Here is a 22,698-nt window from a genome sequence, read left to right on the forward strand (position 1 = left end):
TTAATGTCTCCGATGAGATTTCTTCTTCTTCTTTTTCCCAGGTTGGTTATGTCTGAATACAGTAATTCCAAATATGTTATTCGAACTTAAGGTACTTTCAACCAGAGGGATTTCATCTGTTTCCGAATCATAATCTGAGTTAGAGTCCGCATATAATGGAAGGATTATGGTTTTCTCCTTTGGAATAGATGGTACGGAAGAAGTAGCATGGCAAGATTTAGCATATACAGGACTCATGACTTACTGGATGGACACTGGATATTGTGGGTCATGCTTATTCATAACTTCACAGGACGGATACAGAGAGACATAGCCAGCAGTTAATATCCGGACTTGTGGTTTAGGTGGAGATGGCACTGAGCTGTGAACAACCTGAGACCGACAATCCTTAGACACTTGGTTCTTAGAAACTTGATTTTTCTTGTTAGAACCTGAATCCTTGCTCAAAGACCTAGAACTCTCAGATGATTCAGAAGGTATTAACTCAGGACCACCAAACTTCCTGTTCACTGCCCGGCTGAAGGCATCCACGTTCTGAAGAAAAGGATCACTGGACTCTATTAACTGGTTAGCCCATTTTCTTGCCTTCCCTCTGAAAGACATAAGAATTAGTAACACAATCTCTGCCGGGGAGGTACAGAGTGGAGCTGTCTCCATAATCTGTAGCATTAATTTGTGATACTGTTCCAGTTTTCCATAGAAGAGAGCTGGATCTGGATCTTGGTCTTTAGGAGGAGTCTGTGAACTTTGTGGTTGGGGTTTCTTCACAGATTTTACAGGGTTGGAAGCAAGATCAGAATTTTTTTCAGAAGTCCTCTCTAAGGACAAAGCATGAACCACCCCTCCTGGGGTCACGGTTGGAATTCTCCCTTCAAGGGACTCGACAACATTAACTCCTCCCAGGGTCCTGACTGAAATGCCTCCCTCTGGAGTCACAACAGGAATTTCCTGTCCTGAAATCTCAATAGGACTTTCCTCTTCAAGACTCTCAACTGGAATTATCTCTTCAGAAATCTTGGCTGGAATTATTCCTTCAGAAGAATCAACTTAAATCTCCCCTGCAGGGGTCATGACAGGAATTACCTTTTTAAGGGTTACTACTTGAATCCTCTTTTCAGAGTTCTGGACAGATAATTCCCCTTTGAAGGTCTTCACTGGAATCACCACTTTTGAGGTCTCGGATGAAATTTCCCCTGCTGAGGTCATGACAGGAGCTGCTTCTTCAAGAGTCACAACTAGAATCCTCTTTTCAGAGGCCTCAACTGGAGTCACCCTTTCAGGGATCTTGGTTGGAATGCCCTCCTTCAGAGGAACCTTCCTTTCATCGGTTTCAGGTAGATCTGATGCACTCTCAGGAACTGATGAATCCAATGCTCCTTCTAGGACTATGCAATCATATGCCCCCTCAGGGGCTCCAGGCTTGGATGCTCCTTCTGGAGTCCTAACGTCATACCCCATGCATGAGGTTGGTAGAGTGGACTCTTTTCTTGGGGTCCATACATGAGATTCCTCTCCTGGGGTCGGCACCTGGCACAACTTTTCTGGAGTCTGGACATCACATATCCCCTCTGGAGTCCTAACATTGGACTTCCCTTCTGGAATCAAAATATCGGCTACCCCTCCTGGGGTCAAGCCATAAGCAGAAACATCGAGCACTTCTCCTAAGGCCTGGATATCGACTTCCCCTCCAGGGATCAAATCATTGATCATGAAGTTGGATGCCTCACTTGAGGATAAAGAAAGGGGTTCATCTTCTGAGGCAGGAACATAGCTCTCCCCATCTGGGGTCTTAACATCGGACGGGACATCAGATACTTCCTCTAGGGCTGGATACTCCGAGCCCCCTCCTGAGGCTGGACACTCGGAGCCCCCTCCTGGGGCTGGACACTCGGAGCCCCCTCCTGGGGCTGGACACTCGGAGCCCCCTCCTGGGGCTGGAGTGTTGGATGTACTTCCTAGGACTGAAGAACCAGGGTTTAACCTGGAATAGAAGGATTCACAAACCCTCAATTGGTTCCCAAGTCTTAACTTGGGCCTTTGGGTCAAAGGACCCCAGTTGTAGGCTGGACTCTCTTTTAGGGAACCTTTGGTACCTTTATTGGAAGTTGGGGAGTCTGAGTTGACTGTTTGAGATGACTTATTAGGCTGGACCTTAAATAACTGAGAGTTGTCAATTTTCCCTGACCTGCGGAGGGAGCAGTCCTTTATGAAGTGACTTGCATTCCCGCAATATAAGCAAAGCAGGAGCTCCTTTCGTCACTGGCGCTCAGCCTCTGAAAGTTTTGGGCGCCGAAAACTGTGGAATCTCCTTTCCATCACCTCTGGTTGGAGTCACCCCGCAACTAGGGGAACCAGAGTCGGCAGCCTCCTTTGCTTCTTTAAGAACGGAAGCGACTCTCACGGCATCTGAAGAACTTCCAATCATTTCTGAAAGTAAACCTTAATTTCAGAACATGGTTTAAACAACTGCTGTAAAAGAGACTGCAACATACTCAGTTGTTCAGGAATCCCACTGCTGGCAAACTGAGGAGACAATGAACAGTCATCTTGAGAGGTGCCCTTAGTCCTTGACCACATGATTGACAAAGATTGGAGTTGATAGAAATTGTTTTGGTTGCAGGTATCTGTTGCTGCAGAGCATCTACATGAATTGAGAGCCCTAGAAAGGCTTGTGACAAAAGATTAAGCATGTCTTCACAGACTTTCACTTTGCTGTGCAGAATCTGACCGGATTAAATTTCTGGATTCTGACTTGAAGTGGAAAACTGTACTGGATTAGACATGGCTGGATTTGGCTGGATCCCTCTTGCTATTCAGTAATTGGCCAGTTATAATGTCAGAGACTGGGTGAAAGTCAGAGACTTGGTGCAGAATCTGGAACTTGGGGTCAATATCAGAGACTGGTTAAATGGCAGAGACTTGGTGCAGAATCTGGAACTTGGGGTCAGGTACCAAGTAGTTGACATTACACAGAACAGAGGTGCGGAGTCTAACACGCCGGGAGGTTTTCGCCAGGGAACCCCGCAAGGGGATATGGGCTTCGCGGCTCCCGACGTGCAGGTCACGGCCCCCTGTCTGGGTCACTTGATACCTGAACTGGACTAGAATTATGGCAGAGGTGTTGTATGATAGTCCAGATGTATATGACAAAACGCAGGGTATGCAGGAACAAACAGGAACTGGAGAAGGTGACAGGGTGCACACCGCCAGATGGTATACCGGGGCCGTGGAGACGGAACAACAGCAGGAACTCTAGGAGAGACACAGGAGGTAGTGGTATACAGACGGACTCCAAGTGCAGACACTTGGAGACAGGGTAACGGTAGTCGGCAGACTAAGTTCGTCAGCAAGATTGTGAAGCTGGAATTCAATGCAGGAACAAGGCAAAACCCACTGGACAGATAGCTGGAACCAGATACATGAACCATGGAGCTGAACACAGGAAGCATGAGCTATAACTGGCAAGGCATGTTGGGATTGAGAGGCTTAAAAGAACAAGCTGGACCAATTAGCTGAGAGCACCAGACAGGCCCCCCAGTAATTGATATATCATGCAGCTGCAGTGCACACTGAGCAGACTGAATTGTAGGATTCAGGTAGCTGTAATTACAGAATGCAGACACCTGTGGAGTAAGTTGCTGAATGCAGGAACTAAGGCAATGGGAGAGAACTATGCAGGTCCTAGCTGTGACCTGTAGTTCCACAAACTGAAGCAGAGGTAAGTCATAAGAATAACTAGCAAAACATGAGTTATATATTAGTTAACAAGTTACTCCACATAAGCTGTGCAGCTAGTATCCTAATTACCAGGAACAACCTGAAATACAAAGAAGAGAGAGCAGCAGCTGCATCCAGGTGCTTGATCAATGCAGAAAGCTGAACTGACAGATTTGCTGATGCTGCACATGACACCTGACCTCATAGAGCTCTTATTATTTACTAGGTGCTTCATCGCGCCCTACGGGCGCTCTTCACACCGTCGCAAGGGGCTACGCCCCCTTAACCCTGGCATGCCTATCTGGGGTTCAATATTTGTATTATATGGAGTATTACCTGCATTCCTTTGTTAGTGGTTAAATATTGCACAACGAACGGGAGTGCGATGGTGAAGGAGGCGCAGCCCCTTGTGACGGCGTGAACAGCACCTGCAGGGCACGAAGTACAGAATGTAGCGGGTGCGGGGGGGACTGCGGACGGGTGAGGGTGTCTGTAGATGCTGCGGGTGGAGGTGGGGGCGGATGCGGGGGGGGGCCTGGATGGGGAAGGGTTGGGAGGTGCTGCGGGTGGGGGAGGGGCAGAGGAGTGGGGGCTGCAGATGGGGAAGGGGTCCGGAGGCACTGCAGGTGGGGGAGGGGCAGGGGTGCCACGGGTGGGGGAGGGGCAGGTTCGGGGATGTTGCGGATGGGTTAAGGGTTCCGGAGGTGCTGTGGGATGGGAAGGGGCGGGGAATGCCGGGGGTGGGGTAGGGGGTCCGGAGGCGCCGCGGGTGGGGGAGGGGCAGGTGCGGGTGGTGCGGTGGATAGGGAAGGGGGTCCGGAGGTGCTGCAGGTGGTAGAGGGGCAGGTGTGGGGGTGCCGTGGGTGGGGAGGGGTGGGTGAGGGGGGGGGGACGTGGATGGAGGAGGGTGTCTGCAGATGCTGCGGGTGGAGGGGGGCAGGTGTGGGGGGAGAAATATATGGGGGGTGGATGGTGGAGGGGGTCTAGAGGTGCTGTGGGTGGTGGAGGGGCAGGGGAGTGGGAGTCGCGGGTGGTGTAGGGGGTCTGGAGGCACAGCGTGTGGGGGAGGCGTGGAGTGCCGCATGTGGTGGAGGGGAAGGTGTGGAGGTGTGGTGCATTGGGGAGTGGTCTGGAGGCGCTGCGGGTACTGTACCTGCCAAAAAGGTAGTTGGAGGGTATGCAGTAGCAGGGCCGGGACAGGGGTGACAGGGTCAGAACAGGGGTGACGGGGCCAGGACAGGGATGAAGGGGCCAGGACACGGGTGACGGGGCAAGGACAGGGGTGACGGGGTCAGGACAGGGGTGACGGGGCCAGGACAGAAATGACAGGGACAGGATAGGGGTGACAGGGCCAGGGTAGGGTTGACAGGGCAAGCACAGGGGTGACAGGGCCAGGATAGGGGTAACAGGGCCAGGATAAGGGTGAAAGGGCCAGGATAAGGGTGATAGGGCAAGGCCAAGGGTGACAGGGCAAGGCCAGGGGTGACAGGGACATGACAGAACACAGGGCACGGGAGAGATTGGTATTAGGGACAGATCAGTGGTGACAGACAGATGTGTCTTACCGGAGTCACTGCTGCTGGCTGCTGCTGTTCCACTACAACCTGTTGGGATCTGCTGCTGCTGGAGACTTGGCATGGCTGACTCTCTCAGGCAGGAGTCCTGCTTCCTCTGCCCGTCCGCATCCCTCCCCCCCACTCCTCAGTCACACACACCGCGGACCTCACGCGGCTGCCGGGCACTGTGGTAAGGGGAGACTGGGAGTGACTGGTTAGCCCCCAGGAGACGCCCTGGAGGGCGGAGGGGGTCATAGCATGCATGTGGCGCGGATCTCGCGGCTGCCAGGCACTGTGGTAAGGGGAGACTGGGAGTGACTGGTTAGCCCCCAGGAGACGCTGCGGCTGGAGGAAGGAGGGGGTCAGAGCCTGCAAGCAGCGCGGACTTCTGCAGCGCTGCCCGCCGGCTAAAGTGTGTAAAGGAGCTGGGCGCACCTCACTGCGGGAGGCAGCGCTGCAGCTAGCGGTGGAGTTGCCAAGGCTGGAGATAACAGAGGCAGTACGGAACCTGCACAGCGGCAGGTGCCCCACAAAACTGCAGCTAAGAAGTGTCGAGTGTGCCCATTTTTTTGGGTCTGTCCGGCTGTCCCACCCGTGGGCCGCAGTGTCCCGCGGTGGGGGGGAAGGGGGGCAGTTGGGAAGCTCCTGTACTCGCTGTTCTGCTTAGCAGAGCAGCGGTGAATAGACGCTGTGCGCATGCGCACAGCTTCTATTTAGTGGAGACAGAGGGAGAGGGGGCATCAGGGGGTACGGATTAAGGGGGGTTCCGGCAGCAGACCCGGATTAAGGGGGGGCAGGGGTTACGTACCATGGGCCCCACAGTTTTAGGGGGCCCCCCCGGCTGGAGTAGCTCTGTCCCAGCTCTGAAGCTGCCCCGTCGTGCCAGCAACAGCAGCATTGTCCTACAGTCAGCACACGCTGCTGCGTGTTGGCAGGTCTGTGGTGTTGCAGGGAGGCAGCAGCCTCCCTGCTTTCTTCTGCCTGTGCGGGTGTGTAGGGGGGAGCGACCACACCCTCTGGATTTACCCCTAGCTGAGGGGCCAAAATCCCATTTAAAAAGAAAATAAAAAAAAGCTGAGATTTGCATAAGGGGGCGTGGCCAAGTGGGCGCGATTAGGCCACGCCCCCAAACCCACAGCAGGCACAGCAATGAGATAGGGCCCCCCTATCTCAAGTGCCCTGGGCCCCCCGGACTCATAATCCGCCCCTGAGGGCATGCCAGCAGCTCACAGAGCGCTGGGCATGCCCCCTCACTGACGAAAACGGGGGCGTGGCTCACGATCGCGGGTCCTCAGCAAAACCACGCCCCTTTTCGTTGACCACGCCCATTTTCGCCGCAAGTGTGTCCCTCCTGCCTGAAGAAAGCTGGGAGGTATGCACCCCTGTCTGCCTGAAGAAAGCTGGGAGGTATGCACCCCTGCCTGTGCCATGCCCATACCATTTGCTTCTGCTCCTAGTCTCCTATAGATTTCCCCAGATCTGTGACTCATTTGACTAACTCCGCCCAGTGTTGTGACTCCGCCCAGCGTTAGCAAATGAGTCACAAAGTCACAGATCTGGGCTATTATATAGGAGATGGGTAGTGCAACTCCGATATCCATGAAACCAATAGCCCCAAGACCCAGGGTAGAGGTCCCCACTAAATGTGATGATACGCTTTGTATTGTACCTGATCAGGCCAAAGGGGTGTTGTCCCCAATTCTTAAGAGGCCAGAATGCAGTACAAGAGGTACATTACCTCTAAGGTTCCGCATTTGAAATATTGTGAAATATTTTATCAATCGCTTTTCTGTATATATGTATATAATGTATTAAGTATGAACTTACCTTGAGTATATTGTTTATGTACAATATTGCTCTGTGTTGCCATATGGGTAATTGTCCACACTTAATATAATATTAGGGCAATGGATATTGTCTGAATTAAAATATAATTCATTGTAAATAGGTGATGTAACCATAGTGAATAGTATAGGTATTTCCTATATAACAGCCCAGATCTGTGACTTTGTGACTCATTTGCTAACGCTGGGCAGAGTCACAACACTGGGCGGAGTTAGTCAAAGAGTCACAGATCTGGGCAAATCTATAGGAGACTAGGAGCAGAAGCAGATGGTATGGGCATGGCACAGGCAGGGGTGCATACCTCCCAGCTTTCTTCAGGCAGGAGGGACACACACGCGGCAAAAAGGGGACGTGGCCAATGAAAATGGGCGTGGCTTCACGGTAATGCCCCCGTTTTCGTCAGTGAGGGGGCATGCCCAGCGCTCTGTGAGCTGCTGGCATGCCCCAAGGGGCGGATTATGAGTCCGGGGGGCCCAGGGCACTTGAGACAGGGGAGCCCTATCTCATTGCTGTGCCTGCTGTGGGGTTGGGGGCGTGGCCTAATCGTGGGATGTGTGGTCACGCCCCCTTATGCAAATTCCGGATTTTTATTTTTTTTCATGGGATTTTGGCCCCTCAGCTATTGGTAAATCCAGAGGAGGTGGTCGCTCCCCCCTACACACCCGCACAGGCAGAAGAAAGCAGGGAGACTGCTGCCTCCCTGCAACACCACATACCTGCCAATACGCAGCAGCGTGTGCTGACTGTAGCACAATGCTGCCGCTGTTACTGGCAGGACGAGGAGCTTCAGAGCTGGGACAGAGCTACTCCAGCCGGGGGGCCCCCTAAAACTGTGGAGCCCACAGTACGTACCCCCTGGGCCCCCCCTTAATCCGGCTCTGCTGCCGGATCCCCCCCCCCTTAATCCGAACCCTCTGATGCCCCCTCTTCTCCTGTCTCCACTAAATAGACGCTGTGCGCATCTATTCACCGCTGCTCTGCTAAGCAGAACAGCGAGTTCAGGAGCTTCCCAACTGCCCTCACCCCCCTCCGGGGGACACTGCGGGCCACGGGTGGGACAGCGGGACAGACTCCAAAAAATGGGACTGTCCCACGAAAATTGGGACAGTGGGGAGGTATGGGGGGGTGTGAGGGGGTATGCCATACAGACAGACGGGCACCGGCTCACTGTGTGCTTGACCCCCCCCCCACATCAGCAAACTCAGCAGGGGCTCTCTGGCGCAGAGGAGCGTCACTTTCTGGCACACTCTACGCTTCTTAGCTGCAGTTTTGTGGGGCACCTGCCGCTGTGCAGGTTCCGTACTGCCTCTGTTATCTCTAGCCCCGGCATCCCCACTGTTTTGTCCCTAATACCAATCTCTCCCGTGCCCTGTATTCTGTCATGTCCCTATCACCCCTGGCCTTGCCCTGTCACCCTTATCCTGGCCCTTTCACCCTTATACTGGCCCTGTCACCCTTATGCTGGCCCTATTACCCCTATCCTGGCCCTGTCACCCCTGTGCTTGACCTGTCAACCCTATACTGGCCCTGTCACCCCTGTCCTGGTCCTGCTGCCCCTACCCTGGCCATGTCACCCCTATCCTGTCCCTGTCATTTCTGTCCTGGCCCCGTCGCCCCTGTCCTAGCCCCATCACCTCTGTACTGGCCCGTCACCCCTGTCCTGGCCCCGTCACCCCTGTTCTGACCCTGTCACCACAGTCCTGGCCCTGTCACCCCTGTCCTGGCCCTGTCACCCCTGTCCTGGCCCTGTCACCCCTGTTCTGACCCTGTCACCCCTGTCCTGGCCCTGTTACTGCATACCCTCCAACTACCTTTTTGGCAGGTACAGTATCCACAGCACCTCCAGACCCCTCCCCAATGCACCACGCCTCCGCACCTTCCCCTCCACCACATGTGGCACTCCACCCCTCCCCCACACGCTGTGCCTCCAGACCCCCTCCACCACCCGCGGCTCCCACTCCCCGCCCCTCCACCACCCACAGAACCTCCAGACCGCCTCCACCATCCACCCCCCATATACGTCTCCCCCCACACCTGCCCCCTCCACCCGCAGCATCTGTAGACACACTACTCAAGCCGTGGTCCCCCCCTACCCCACCCACGGCACCCCCACACCTTCCCCTCCACCACCTGCAGTGCTCCGAGACCCCCTTCCCCATCCGCCGCACCACTTGTACCTGCTCCTCCCCCACCCATGTTGCCTCCGGACCCACTACCCCACCCCCGGCGCCCCCGCCCCTTCCCATCCCACAGCACCTCTGGAACCCTTCACCCATCTGCAACATCCCCACACCTGCCCCTCTCCCACCCGTGGCACCCCTGCCCCTCCCCCACCTGCAGTGCCTCTGGACCCCTCCCCCATCTGCAGCCCCTACTCTGCCCCTCCCCCATCCACAGCACCTCCCGACCCTTCCCCATCCGGGCCCCCCCCCCCCCGCTTCCGCCCCCTCCACCCGCAGCATCTACAGACACCCCCATCCGCAGTCCCCCCCCCGCACCCACTACATTCTGTACATCATGCCCTGCAGGTGCTGTTCACGCCATCGCAAGGGGCTGCGCCTCCTTCACCATGGCACGCCCTTTCATTGTGCAATATTTAACCACTAACAAAGGAATGCAGGTAATACTCCATATAATACAAATATTGAACCCCAGAAAGGCATGTAAGGATTAAGGGGGCATAGCCCCTTGTGATGGTGTGAAGAGCGCCCATAGGGCGCGATGAAGCACCTAGTATATATATATATATATATATATATATAGTAAGAAATAGATGAATTAGGTTTGTATATGTATAATTTAAGTGTTTAGGTAATTTACAAAACTACGTTGTGTAATTATTAATCATTGTGGTCTGAACAGGTTTTAAGCTATAAATGAAGTTAGGTATGTGAATAAGAAATCTTTTGGTCACTTGGATACTGGAATCCACAGGTGTACATTTAGATCAGAATGAAGATTTGGCAATTATAAACTAGCTGGCCTATTGTATTGTCTAGTTATATTGCAGGCCAGCGACAAGGACAACACAAGATCTTTGATGATAAAGAAAGAAACAAACTTTATGACCCCAGACTACATGTCCTGTTTGCAACCTTGAGGCAGAACAACTGGACATGTTTTATGACACCTTGGAATGTAAATGGCAAACCTATAATTATCTTTTGCACTGAAAACACTATGAGAATATACCAGCTAAATGTTAAGTTTTAGATATATATACACAAAAGTTCAGTCAGTGGTAGAGTAGTCAGAAAAAGTCAGGAACAGGAGGAGGAAGGAGACATGTTCACACAGAAGGAATGATCCTCGAATCGTAACTATGTACCTGCAAGTATAAACCTTATGTTAAATAATTGTCTACATTTATGATACTGTGTTTTGTTGTTTGTTATATAATTAAGGAAGCATAGATATTATTAGTGTATATATATATATATATATATATATATCTATCACTACTGTGAATATCCTATTCTGTATGATTTGATTTTTCAGGTAAATTAAGAATCAGATGATAAGAGCTGTGAATTCCATGTTTGAACTCGCTTTGGAATCATAATTTAATAATTCATATGTATGAGAACTGCATATTTGTATCAGCTACCAATGCAGTAAGACTGACATATTTTAGATATGTATGATAAACGTATATTATAAAATATACATGTATTATTATTGAAGAGTCCACTTTTCAATAATTGGCGCTCCAGACATTAATATAAAGATATTAATATTATAAAGATTCCATAAATCTACATAATATACATCTGCCACATTCAAGACTTGAGTGTGTATTTGACAAATGGTTTCTCAGGATTCTTGCCTTTGAAAATCTTGCGTGAGGACACGCATGTTTTTATTGGGGTAATATGTGATACTCTGACATGGATATCCTATTACCTTGGATTTATGGGGATATATATGTGGCTATATAAGTACCATCACGCATATACTGGAGACAACCTGGGTGAGAAACCTACATTTTCCCTAAAAAGAACCCTCACTTTTCACTAGCCGGCACAGTACAGCAGAAAGGGTTAACAGCTCCCCCTTGCCTAGGTTGAAAGGCAATGCCAGCATCCAAAGGACAGCAACTTGTGGAGCACTAGGACCCAGGTGTAGACCTGCAGAGCAGGAGGAATCAAAGCTGCTGATTGGGTGGTGCAAACCGGAAGAGTAGGAGGCGGGGTTACCACCTGAGGTGATTGCTGTGGAGTCTCCGGGAGGTGACAGGGAGAAAGTCGCTGTGAGGAATGGTGCTCTGAGGAAACAATGCGGAGAGTGAAACTGCTGCTGAGGAGACCGCTGTGAGGAGACACCTTGTGTAGAGCAGAGCTGCTGCTAAGGAGAGCCACCAGGGAAACCAGAGCCACAGAAGCTGTGCTGCAGCAAGTGGAGACCATCACCAGGGACAGTCCCACTGGAAGTGAGCTGGGGACCCACCAAGCACTGCCGCCACTGACAGGTATTTACCCCAGCCAGCACCCTCCAACACGCGAATTATACAACGCTGAGCAGGATTTAGAGGAGGGAGAGAAAGATTGAGTTGATCCCTGTAGTGCAGTGAGACTTCTGAGTGCTTCAGCCAGTAAAAGTCACAGTCTAAACCCAAGTTAACCGCAAGTTATCTCATGAGAGTAAGGCACACTAAAGACACCTTCAGTTAAAGAGGGACTTGCCTGTCCTCAGACAAGATCCCAACTATAGAGAGACACTCAGCATAGAGATCCACTACAGTACAGCGCACAAAGTGCAGGAGGCTTGCTGATAGAAGGAACTGTGCTCTGCTAACTTCGGGGGTCATTCTGAGTTGATATCATGTAGCAACTTTTTGCTGTCCGTGTGATCAAGTAGACGCCGCCTATGGGGAGTGTATTTCTGCATAGCAGGGCTGCAAATGCTTGTGCAGCCCTGCTATGCAAAAAATGTTTCCTGTGTGATCAATCCAGCGATACAGGTCCTGGAATTGACGTCAGACATCCGCCCTTCAAATGCCTGGACACGCCTGCGTTGGACTCACCACCTGAAAATGGTGAGTTGCCACCCGTATCCGCCTTCTCCTGTCAATCTACTTGTTTTCGCCGCTGCGACCGATTTCTTCATTCGTGGCATTGCTACCTGGCGCCGTCCGTCAGCGGGCAACGTTGCGCCTGCGCAGTACCAACCCGATCACACGGCTGAGAGGAAGTGAAGCGTGCGATCGGGTTGGAATGAGCCCCTTAACCTGCTTCCTCATTTCTGCAATTGACATATATAGTGTGGCAGATTATCAATTAGCTTAGTGATATCATTCAAGTGCTTGAAAGGGAGGGGAATTTCTAAGCAAGAAAAAAAGGGCATTTTGTTTCCCCCAGCACCCTGAATGATAGCAGTAACCAGATTTAAATTCCATACAATATCTTAAAATTCTGAGCTCTCGGTTACATATATTTGCGCAAATGTATGTATAAGCCCCAAAGCCACATCAAGGCATATCTGTATATTTGGGGTCCCTAGCACTATATCTATGTGCAGGGTGTGGCACCCCAAAACACCGGCATAAGCCAGAAAGCCCAGGGCAGCATACCAGTAAAAAAAACTATAGTGTTAATAAATTAGTGTTAGGAAGCCGAAGCCATAAAGAAGGTGATACAAAAATGAGATGTAATTAGAATGGAGAAATAGTGTTAAAGAAATGAGTGTGTGAAAAGTGGTAATAGAATGTAAAGGTATGCCACACTTAAGCCATCCAGCTCAGCAAGTCCAGAGGCACCACACCTCACACCTCCATTACCCCAATCTGGGTCTATGAATAACCAGCAAGGAGCCACATGATAATGGCTCCTTACTACAATATGTCTAAGCTAAGAGCTACCTACCTTGGATCAACCCGCTTCCTCATAACCTGCTTCATCATTTCTGCAATTACCTGAGTGCCTGCATGTTTAACCCCTCATTGCTTTATTACTTCACCTTTCCTCGGTATTTAACTGAAGACTGCTACAGTGCTTATGTGTATGCGGAGCTGTGTCATAAGCTGCATTTCCCTATAGACTGCCAAATTCTGTCAGCTGGATTTTGTGAAACACATTTGCCTGCAATCTTTTACCTCGTGGTCTGTAACGGAACCCTGCTTCCTGCATTGCCAGCTTTGCCTCAATCCTTCTATTCTGCTTAGAAACTGCTCTTGCTAACATTTTCAGCTTATGCATGCTTCCCTTTATAGACTGAACACTGTTAAGTAACCTGCATGCCTACTTTCACTGAACTGCTGACCCTATGATGTGTATTTTCTGTCTGAACTTCAGCATATCAGAACTGGGCTATTGTCTGTGATCTATCAGCTGACTTCAGGTTCGCTATAAACTGAATGTATGCTTAGGTAAAAGCAGATTATAGGTACCACTAGGGTTAGACCGCCCAGTGTGATCATAATGGAAGATTTCAAGCTACCAGTTTAGTAATGCTTATATACATGGTATACTGATTTGTTTGATTACAAGGTGACCTAGTCTTACTGTTCGTGACAGTTCTGTACCTCTTTATAAGTATTATTTTTATTTATATGTGAAATGTTATTTGCCTTTGATCAATTGATCTCCCAGTGGTGACCAGTTGTTCCTGAATAATAAATCTTTCTGTCACCATCCTAACGTGTGGTGAACATTGTATTGGGTCCTCTGGGGTTGGGGTTCCTCGTTCCTCTGCCTAGGGTTCCAGCAGTGAGGTCCAGTTAAAGAGGTGACTCCAGGCGAAGAATCCAGGTACTTCCACCTGCACCTGCACAACACATCCTCAGTACTTACCTGTTACACATTTACACTTAGTAATCAGGACATTGCCCCTATAGTGTGGTACTAAACCCTGGATGCCCGGTGATGGCGGCACAAACTGCACGCACCGAGCACTTTGACGTCTGCATTCTCGGCAGCTCCCTCTCTGTTATCTCCTGGCTGCAGCATCAGCATCTCTTTCAGCTCAGGCTGCTTCTCCTGGCCCTCTTTGGGCAGTGTCTTGGGGAGAAAGTAGAACGGGATGGCAGCCAACAGATTCAGGAGAGCAATGACTGGATATCCAATCCACCAGGCACCAACCCATCGGGTGTCCAACATACTTATAGTAACCTCATCTGCAGGGACAGAGATAGGAATGGCGTGAGAATAGTTATTAGGGAAACAAGTTCATAGAAACACGTTAGTGATGACTGGCCGGACCCCAGAGCTATCTGCAGACCGTCTTATATAGTAGAAAGATGAAGTTGTCCATAGTGTCTACTGTATGTTCTGCCCTCTCTGCAATTCCTTCCTTTCCTTCCCACTGTGTATCTGCATTACCACTGTGTGTTACCAATAAATCTGCAAGCCTGGTTAATGACCCATAGTGTGGACTAGGCATGGGCTCGGACCCCGTATTTTGGTTCTAATTCAGTACGTATCAGTTCTCCATTGCAGCTCACTACCTGCCTGACCCATCTCCTCACTATTGGCATGATTCAGAGGTGGCCACTGCTGCTACAGCCTTTTATTGTGAACACTTCAGACCACCTCCCAGTCACTGGCCAAGAACACCCATGGCTGTCCGCCACAAGCTCTATTGCAACAGCAGTGTCTGCGTACAGTCAGGGGAACTCCCGCACCATACAGTTAGGGGAACGCATGCACCGTACAGTCAGTGGTACGCACACGTCGTACAGTCAGGGGAATGCACTCGCCATACAGTCAGGGGAATGCACTCGCCATACAGTCATAGTTACACACCCACCATACAGTCAGGGGAACGCACCCGCCATGCAGTCGGGAATGCACCCACCGTACAATCATGGGAATGCACCAGCTGTACAGTCAGGGGAATGCACCCACCGTACAGTCAGGGGAATGCACCCGCCATACAGTCAGGGGAACGCACCTGCCATACAGCCAGGGGAACGCACACGCCGTACAGTCATGGGAACGCACCCACCATACAGTCATGGGAATGCACGCTCCATACAGTCAAGGGAATGCACACGCCATACAGTCAGGGGAATGCACCCACCGTACAGTGAGGGGAACACACCCGCCATACAGTCAAGGGAATGCACACGCCATACAGTCAGGGGAATGCACCCACCGTACAGTTACAGTCAGGGTAACGCACCCACCGTACAGTCGGGAATGAACACCTACCGTACAGTCAGGGTAACACATGCAATGTAGGGCCATGTAGGACTTTTTCTCTGCACTGTGCAGTTTCTGCATACAGTCAGGGAAGCGCACTCTCCATACAGTAAAGGGAACGCATGTACCTTAAAGTGAGACCAATGCATTCGCTGTACAGTCGGGAACGCACCCACCGTACAGTCAGGGTAATGCACCCGCCATACAGTCAGGGGAACGCACAACCCCGTACAGTCAGGGGAATGCACGCCACCCGTACAGACAGAGGGAAAACACACGCCCCCGTACAGTCAGGCAAACGCACTTTCCGTACAGTCAGGCAAACGCATGCTCCATACAGTCAGTGGAATGCCTAACCCACGTACAGTCAGGGGAACGCATGCTCCATACAAACAGTGGAACGCATGCTCCATACAGTCAGTGGAATGCCTAACCCACGTACAGTCAGGGGAACGCATGCTCCATACAAACAGTGGAACGCATGCTCCATACAGTCAGTGGAATGCATGCTCCTTAAAGTCAGGGGAATGCCTAACCCACGTACAGTCAGGGGAACGCACAAACAGTACAGAGAGGTGAATGCATGCAAAATACGGTGAGGGGAACGCATGCACAGTACAGTCAGGGGAACGCACACACAGTACAGTCAGGGGAACGCACACGACATACAGTCGGGAACGCACACACACTACAGTCAGGGGAACGCACACACAGCACAATCAGGGGGACGTACGCACAGCACAGTCAGAGGAACGCATGATCAGTACAGTCAGGGGAACGCACGATCTGTACAGTCAGGGGAACGCACGATCTGTACAGTCAGGGGGATGCACAATCCATATAGTCAGGGGGATGCACAATCCGTACAGTCTGGGGATAGTACGCCCCCTTACAGTCAGGGGAATGCACGCACAGTACAGTCAAGGGAATGCATGCACAGTACAGTCAGGGGAACAGATGCCCCCTACAGTCAGGGGAATGCACGCACCACGGACAGTCAGGGGAACGCACGCACAGTAAAGTCAGGGGAACGCACGTTCCCCCATACAGTCAGGGGAACGCACGCACTCCCCCCATACAGTCAGGAGCACGCACTCCCCCCATACAGTTAGGGGAACGCACGCCCCCCACGTACAGTTAGAAGAACACACACTCCATACAGTCAGGGGAACGCACGCTCCATACAGTCAGGGGAACGCACGCTCCATACAGTCAGGGGAACGCACGCTCCATACAGTCAGGTGAACGCATGCACAGTACAGTCAGGAGAACGCAAGCTCCGTACAGTCGGGGGAACGCACGCTCCATACAGTTGGGGGAATGCACGCTCCAAACAGTCGGGGGAACGCAAGCACAGTACAGTCGGGAGAATGCACGCTCCATACTGTCGGGAGAACGCACGCTCCACACAGTAGGGGGAACGCACACTCCGCAAAGTCAGGGGAACGCACGCTCCGTACAGTTGGGGGAATGCACACTCCATACCGTCAAGGGAACGCACACTCTGTACAGTGAGGGGAACGCATGCTCCATACAGTCGGGGGAACGCACACTCCGTACAGTCGGGGGAACGCACCCTCAGTACAGTCGGGGGAACGCACGCTCCATACAGTCGGGGGAACGCACGCTCCGTACAGTCGGGGGAACGCACCCTCAGTACAGTCGGGGGAACGCACGTGACGTAAGGCCATGTAGGACTTTTCCTGCATGCACAGTAGAAAATAATGGCTGTACTGTGCAGACTTTGGCATTGCGCCCACCTCTGGCTGTATATCCTCATCTTCCCCCTCCTGATACTGCTCCCGCTGCCTGTCCTGCCAGTTCTAGTCCCACGTCCACACTGCTACCCACTAGCTCCTACAGTCTCAGCATCGCCCGTGGTTAGGCTCCTCTCTACCGTCTGTCTCACATCTGCGCCTCCTTCAAACACCTCATGTACTCTACTTGCTCTGTATTATGCACAATTTGTGTTTTGTATGATTTGTATAAACAACTGACTGATTATGTGGGTTGCTATGAACAACCGCACTTCACCCCTGTGAGACAGTTCTTGTACATCGGCCATGTCTTGGGAAAGGCGTGTTATGCTGGCTGCTAATGCTGGGGACTCTGGATCACAGACGAGTAACCAGATCTCCCCTTTAGACTGTAAGCTCTCACGAGCAGGGCCCTCTTTCCTGATGTTCTTTTCCTTCCCTCACTTATACCATCATCTCCTTCCCACTGCCCACAACGCATCTAGCCACCTGGGTACTGCCGCCCTGCTGCTTATCTGGGTACTATGACTGCATTGATTTATATATATACACACACACACACACACACACACACACACACACACACACACACACACACACACACACACCATCCATGTTGTGTAACATTCTGTACTGTAAGTCACATTCTTTCTTGCTTTGTTTATACTGTTTATGTTGTACTCTGTAAGGCACATACATCCACCGCGGTGACAATGCAGAAACTATAGAAGTATTGTTGTGTATTACCCAGATTTACGAAGCCAATGTCAACATAGAGCCGTGCGAAGTATGCGGCCATGAGCGATCCCAGGAGAGGGCCCCCTAGGGACAGCGTTTTTACTATTCCTAATGGAAAGAAGAGAATTTACTAAGACACAAAGATATATTTCCTGCTACATAATGACAGTCACCGGGGCACATGCCGTAGCTGCCTTCTGTAACGCAATACAGGGCACATATTACGTTACAGAGCTGATCTATGACATCATAATGCATTTATATTAGAGATGAGCGGGTTCGGTTCTCAGAGAACCGAACTCCCCCCCCCCCCCCCCCCTTCCCCTGAACTTTGGCTTCCGAGTCAGGATCCGATCTAGGCTCGGATCTTCCCTCTTGACTCGGAAACCCGAACTCGGCAAAACGTCATCATCCCGCTGTCGGATTCTCGCGGCATTTCGATTCCATATAAGGAGCCACGCGTCGTGGCCATTTTCACTCCAGTCTCGGAGAGTCTATAGAGAGGTGTCCTCAGTGTTCAATGTCTGTTTACTTGGGCGGGAAAGTAGGGTGACAAGTGTTGTGCTGCTCAGTCCAGTCCATATAGCCCGTGTAGCTGTAAAGTGGTGCTGTGCTGTGCAGACTAGAGATGTGCAGCGGGCATTTTTTGTGTTTTGGTTATGGATTTGGTTCCGCGATCATGTTTTGGATTCGGACGCGTTTTGGCAAAACCTCCCTTAAGAATTTTTGTCGGATTCCGGTGTTTTGTTCAAAAAACTCTCTAAAACAGCTTAAATGATAGAATTTGGGGGTAATTTTGATCCTATAGTATCATTAACCTCAATAATCATAATTTCCACTCATTTCCAGTCTATTCTGAACACTTCACAATATTGTTTTTATGCCAAAAGGTTGCACCGAGGTCACTGGATGACTAAGCTAAGTGACCCAAGCGGTCAGCACAAACACCTGGCCCATCTAGGAGTGGCACTGCAGTGTCAGACAGGAGGGCAGATATCAAAAAAGGCCCCTAATGCAAAGACGAAAAAAGGTGCTCCGAGGTTACTATAGGCCTAAGCTAAGCGACACAACCACCTGGCCCGTCTAGTAGTCTCACACAGTGGCTGAATGTCAAGAGTGGGCCGCAATTGTTCGGTCCACTGACAGCATCTCCAGCACGCTCCAGTCACTTTAAAAAAATATGCAATTGGTGGACTTATAAGGCAGTACCCCAGGACTAATACAGCAGCTGGACTCATACGGCAGTGTCTCACAGGAAGGCACTTTTTAAAAAAACTAAGCCCCAAATAGCACCTCATGCAAAGATGTCGAAGAGGTACAATGAGGTAGCTGTATGACTAATATAAGCGACACAAACAATTCCAACTGGAATTATATGTCCAAATCACTGGAATTATTTGGCAAGATCACTAATTAATAATTATAAATCACTGATATTAATTGGTAGATTCACTGTAATGCTACTTCCAAATCACTGGAATTATTTGGCAAGATCACTGTAATTAATAATTATAACTCCCTGATATTAATTGGTAAAATCACTGTAATGCTACGTCCAAATCACTGGAATTAATTGGCAAAATCTCGCTATTGCCTGCCTAGCAAAGTGGAATCTAGATGGGATTTGGTACCGGGGACACAATAACTTCATCAATTGTCAAAATCCCACTGCACTAATGGCGGATAACGGGCGCACGTCTAACAGCGCACTGATTATACTGAGCACTAATATTACTGAGCAATGATTATACTGAGCACTGATTATACTGAGCACTGATTATACTGAGCACTGAATATACTGAGCCCTGATTATACTGAGCACTGATTATACTGAGCCCTGATTATACTGAGCACTGATTATACTGAGCCCTGATTATACTGATCACTGATTATACTGAGCACTGATTATACTGAGCCCTGATTATACTGAGCACTGATTATACTGAGCACTGATTATACTGAGCACTGAATATACTGAGCCCTGATTATACTGAGCACTGATTATACTGAGCCCTGATTATACTGAGCACTGATTATACTGAGCCCTGATTATACTGAGCACTGATTATACTGAGCACTGATTATACTGAGCACTGATTATACTGATCACTGATTATACTGAGCCCTGATTATACTGAGCACTGATTATACTGAGCCCTGATTATACTGAGCACTGATTATACTGAGCACTGATTATACTGAGCACTGATTATACTGAGCACTGAATATACTGAGCACTGATTATACTGAGCACTGATTATACTGATCACTGATTATACTGAGCACTGATTATACTGAGCACTGATTATACTGAGCACTGATTATACTGAGCACTGATATTACTGAGCACTGATTATACTGAGCACTGATTATACTGAGCACTGATATTACTGAGCACTGATATTACTGAGCACTGATATTACTGAGCACTGATTATACTGAGCACTGATTATACTGAGCACTGATATTACTGAGCACTGATATTACTGAGCACTGATTATACTGAGCCCTGATTATACAGAGAACTGATTATACTGAGCCCTGATTATACTGAGCACTAATATTACTGAGCAATGATTATACTGAGCAATGATTATACTGAGCACTGATTATACTGAGCACTGATTATACTGAGCACTGATTATACTGAGCAATGATTATACTGAGCACTGATTATACTGAGCCCTGATTATACTGAGCACTGATTATACTGAGCACTGATTATACTGAGCACTGATTATACTGATCACTGATTATACTGAGCACTGATTATACTGAGCACTGATTATACTGATCACTGATTATACTGAGCACTGATTATACTGAGCACTGATTATACTGAGCACTGATTATACTGAGCACTGATTATACTGAGCACTGATTATACTGAGCACTGATATTACTGAGCACTGATATTACTGAGCACTGATATTACTGATCACTGATATTACTGAGCACTGATATTACTGAGCACTGATTATACTGAGCACTGATTATACTGATCACTGATTATATGTTATGAGCCACGGCTGTGGCTCATTCCTGTTTTGCAGTTTTGTTCTGTATTTCATGTTATACTTCTGTTTATGTTCCCCGTGGGTGTCATGGGGTGCTCGGAGCTCACCCTTAAGGAGGGGATACTGTTATGAACCACAGGTAGTGGTTCATTCCTATTTTATGTTTATAAAGTTGTCTTGCATGCCAGGATTTCCTGTTGCTCTGTTTTAGAATACTCTTGTCTGCTGCCGCTGGTGAGTCTGTGTAATTGCAGCTTGTTCCCCTGTGTTCAGCCTCACCTGGCTGCTAAATGCATCTGGTCAGTTTGGAATCATGCAACAAGGCAGCTGCATGGGATTATTAATTAGGCCTCTCTGTTATATGCTGGCTGTTTGCAATTCACAGATGCTGGTGATATTCCTTGGTTTGCAGTCTGCTTGAGTTCTGAGCTTGGTTCCTGCTAGTTCCTGAGCTTCCTGTGTCGATTCCTGTGTCAGTCCCTGTGTCGATTCCTATGTCTGATCCCGTGTCCTGCCGTGAGGCGTTCCTGTCCTGAGGTCCAGTACCGTTGCCTGTGCAAGTTTCTGGCTTCTTGGTGTCCACCGGTCTGTCGTTTGGGATTCTGACTGTCCTCCAGTTCTGAGAGTCTGTGTCAGCAGCATTGGGAGTTCCTGTCCGTTTGCCAGTATTCGTACCGGTTCCGTGAGTAGCGGCACGGCCGCGTCCGTCGGCCTAGGCCGCTGTATTCCCTTATTATTTCTGTCACTGGTGTTTTGCAGAGGGTTCTGCTTATGCTGTCACCGCCGGTACACAAAAGTATTGTGTCGGCGTGTTATCAGCATTTCCTTTGTTGTTCTTTTCCTTTGGCGGCAAGCCGCACATACTTTGGTTTTAGGTTTGTTAGTAGCCCCTGGCCTTGTTGTTTAGTCAGAGGGCCCCTTGTTATCACCCTGTCTCGGTTCACTCTTTGTCTCTCATTAAGACCTGAGGGGGCATTGAAGTTGGGCAGACGTAATCCGCCCTTCAAACGCGGCTGCCATGGGCTCAAGCAACCATAGTCTCGCAAGAGTGTACTGACAGCACGGGTGAGACAACGGAGATAGGGCGCCAGGGGCTATTCCCTTTCCATTCCCCTTTCCCAGCATTACGTCCTGGTGCTCTGGACTCGCTTCATAACATCTCCCTTGTTCTGAGCACCAGGAACCTAACATTATCACCAGCCATACCACAAAAAAGAAATAAAACTTTTTTCTTTTTTGGTCCAGTGTCTAGTCTAGAATCCAGTCCTGTCTAGAATTCAGTGTGCAGAATCCAATCCGGTGTTTAGAATCCAGTCCAGTGTTAGAATCCAGTCTTGTCTAGAATCCGGTGTTTAGAATCCAGTCCAGTGTTTAGAATCCAGTCCGGTGTTTAGAATCCAGTCCGGTGTTTAGAATCCAGTCCGGTTTTTAGAATCCAGTCCGGTGTTTAGAATCCAGTCCGGTGTTTAAAAAAAAGAAAGTCTTGTTTTGTTTAGCAAAATTTAGTCTTGCCTTGCCTTGTCTTGCCTTGTATTGTCTTGTCTTGTCTAGTTTTAAATCCTCCTATGTCTACTATGCAAGCCCTGCAGGCATCTCTCGCAGCCCTGAACTCTGTATTCAGTGCTTTGAGACCAGAGCGACTAGAAGTTTTGCAGCAATCCCTAAAGCAACTGCAAAACCTTCTGACTAAAATCTTGCTCATTTTGCCAGAAGTCGTTGAGAGTACATCTATCTCTAAAGAGACTCTTGTTCACAGTATGGTGACAAGAGAATCCTCTGGTTTAATTGAAGAGAAAAGGTTTAAAAGTTTTCTGCGGCCCAGGCTCTCAGAAGAGGAGCGTCTGCGTCGCAGAAACTTAAACTTATGCCTATATTGTGGGGGTTTAGGCCATTATCTGCAGACCTGTGAGTTGCGCAAGCCAAAGTGTGG

General features: G+C 49.7%; 1 protein-coding gene across 1 annotated transcript in view; it reads right to left on the bottom strand.

Moving 5' to 3' along the window:
- Nucleotides 1-22,698, bottom strand: part of LOC134934723 (solute carrier organic anion transporter family member 1A2-like) — a 193,463-nt gene that overhangs the window by 63,176 nt on the left and 107,589 nt on the right. Inside the window, exons 6-7 of the mRNA XM_063930090.1 lie at nucleotides 17,761-17,859; nucleotides 14,002-14,229 (exon numbers count right to left, since the gene is read on the bottom strand). Coding sequence (XP_063786160.1) covers nucleotides 14,002-14,229; nucleotides 17,761-17,859 — 327 coding nt within the window. The remainder of the gene's footprint in view (nucleotides 1-14,001; nucleotides 14,230-17,760; nucleotides 17,860-22,698) is intronic.

This window comes from Pseudophryne corroboree, chromosome 6, assembly GCF_028390025.1.
Source record: "Pseudophryne corroboree isolate aPseCor3 chromosome 6, aPseCor3.hap2, whole genome shotgun sequence".
Lineage (NCBI taxonomy): Eukaryota > Metazoa > Chordata > Amphibia > Anura > Myobatrachidae > Pseudophryne > Pseudophryne corroboree.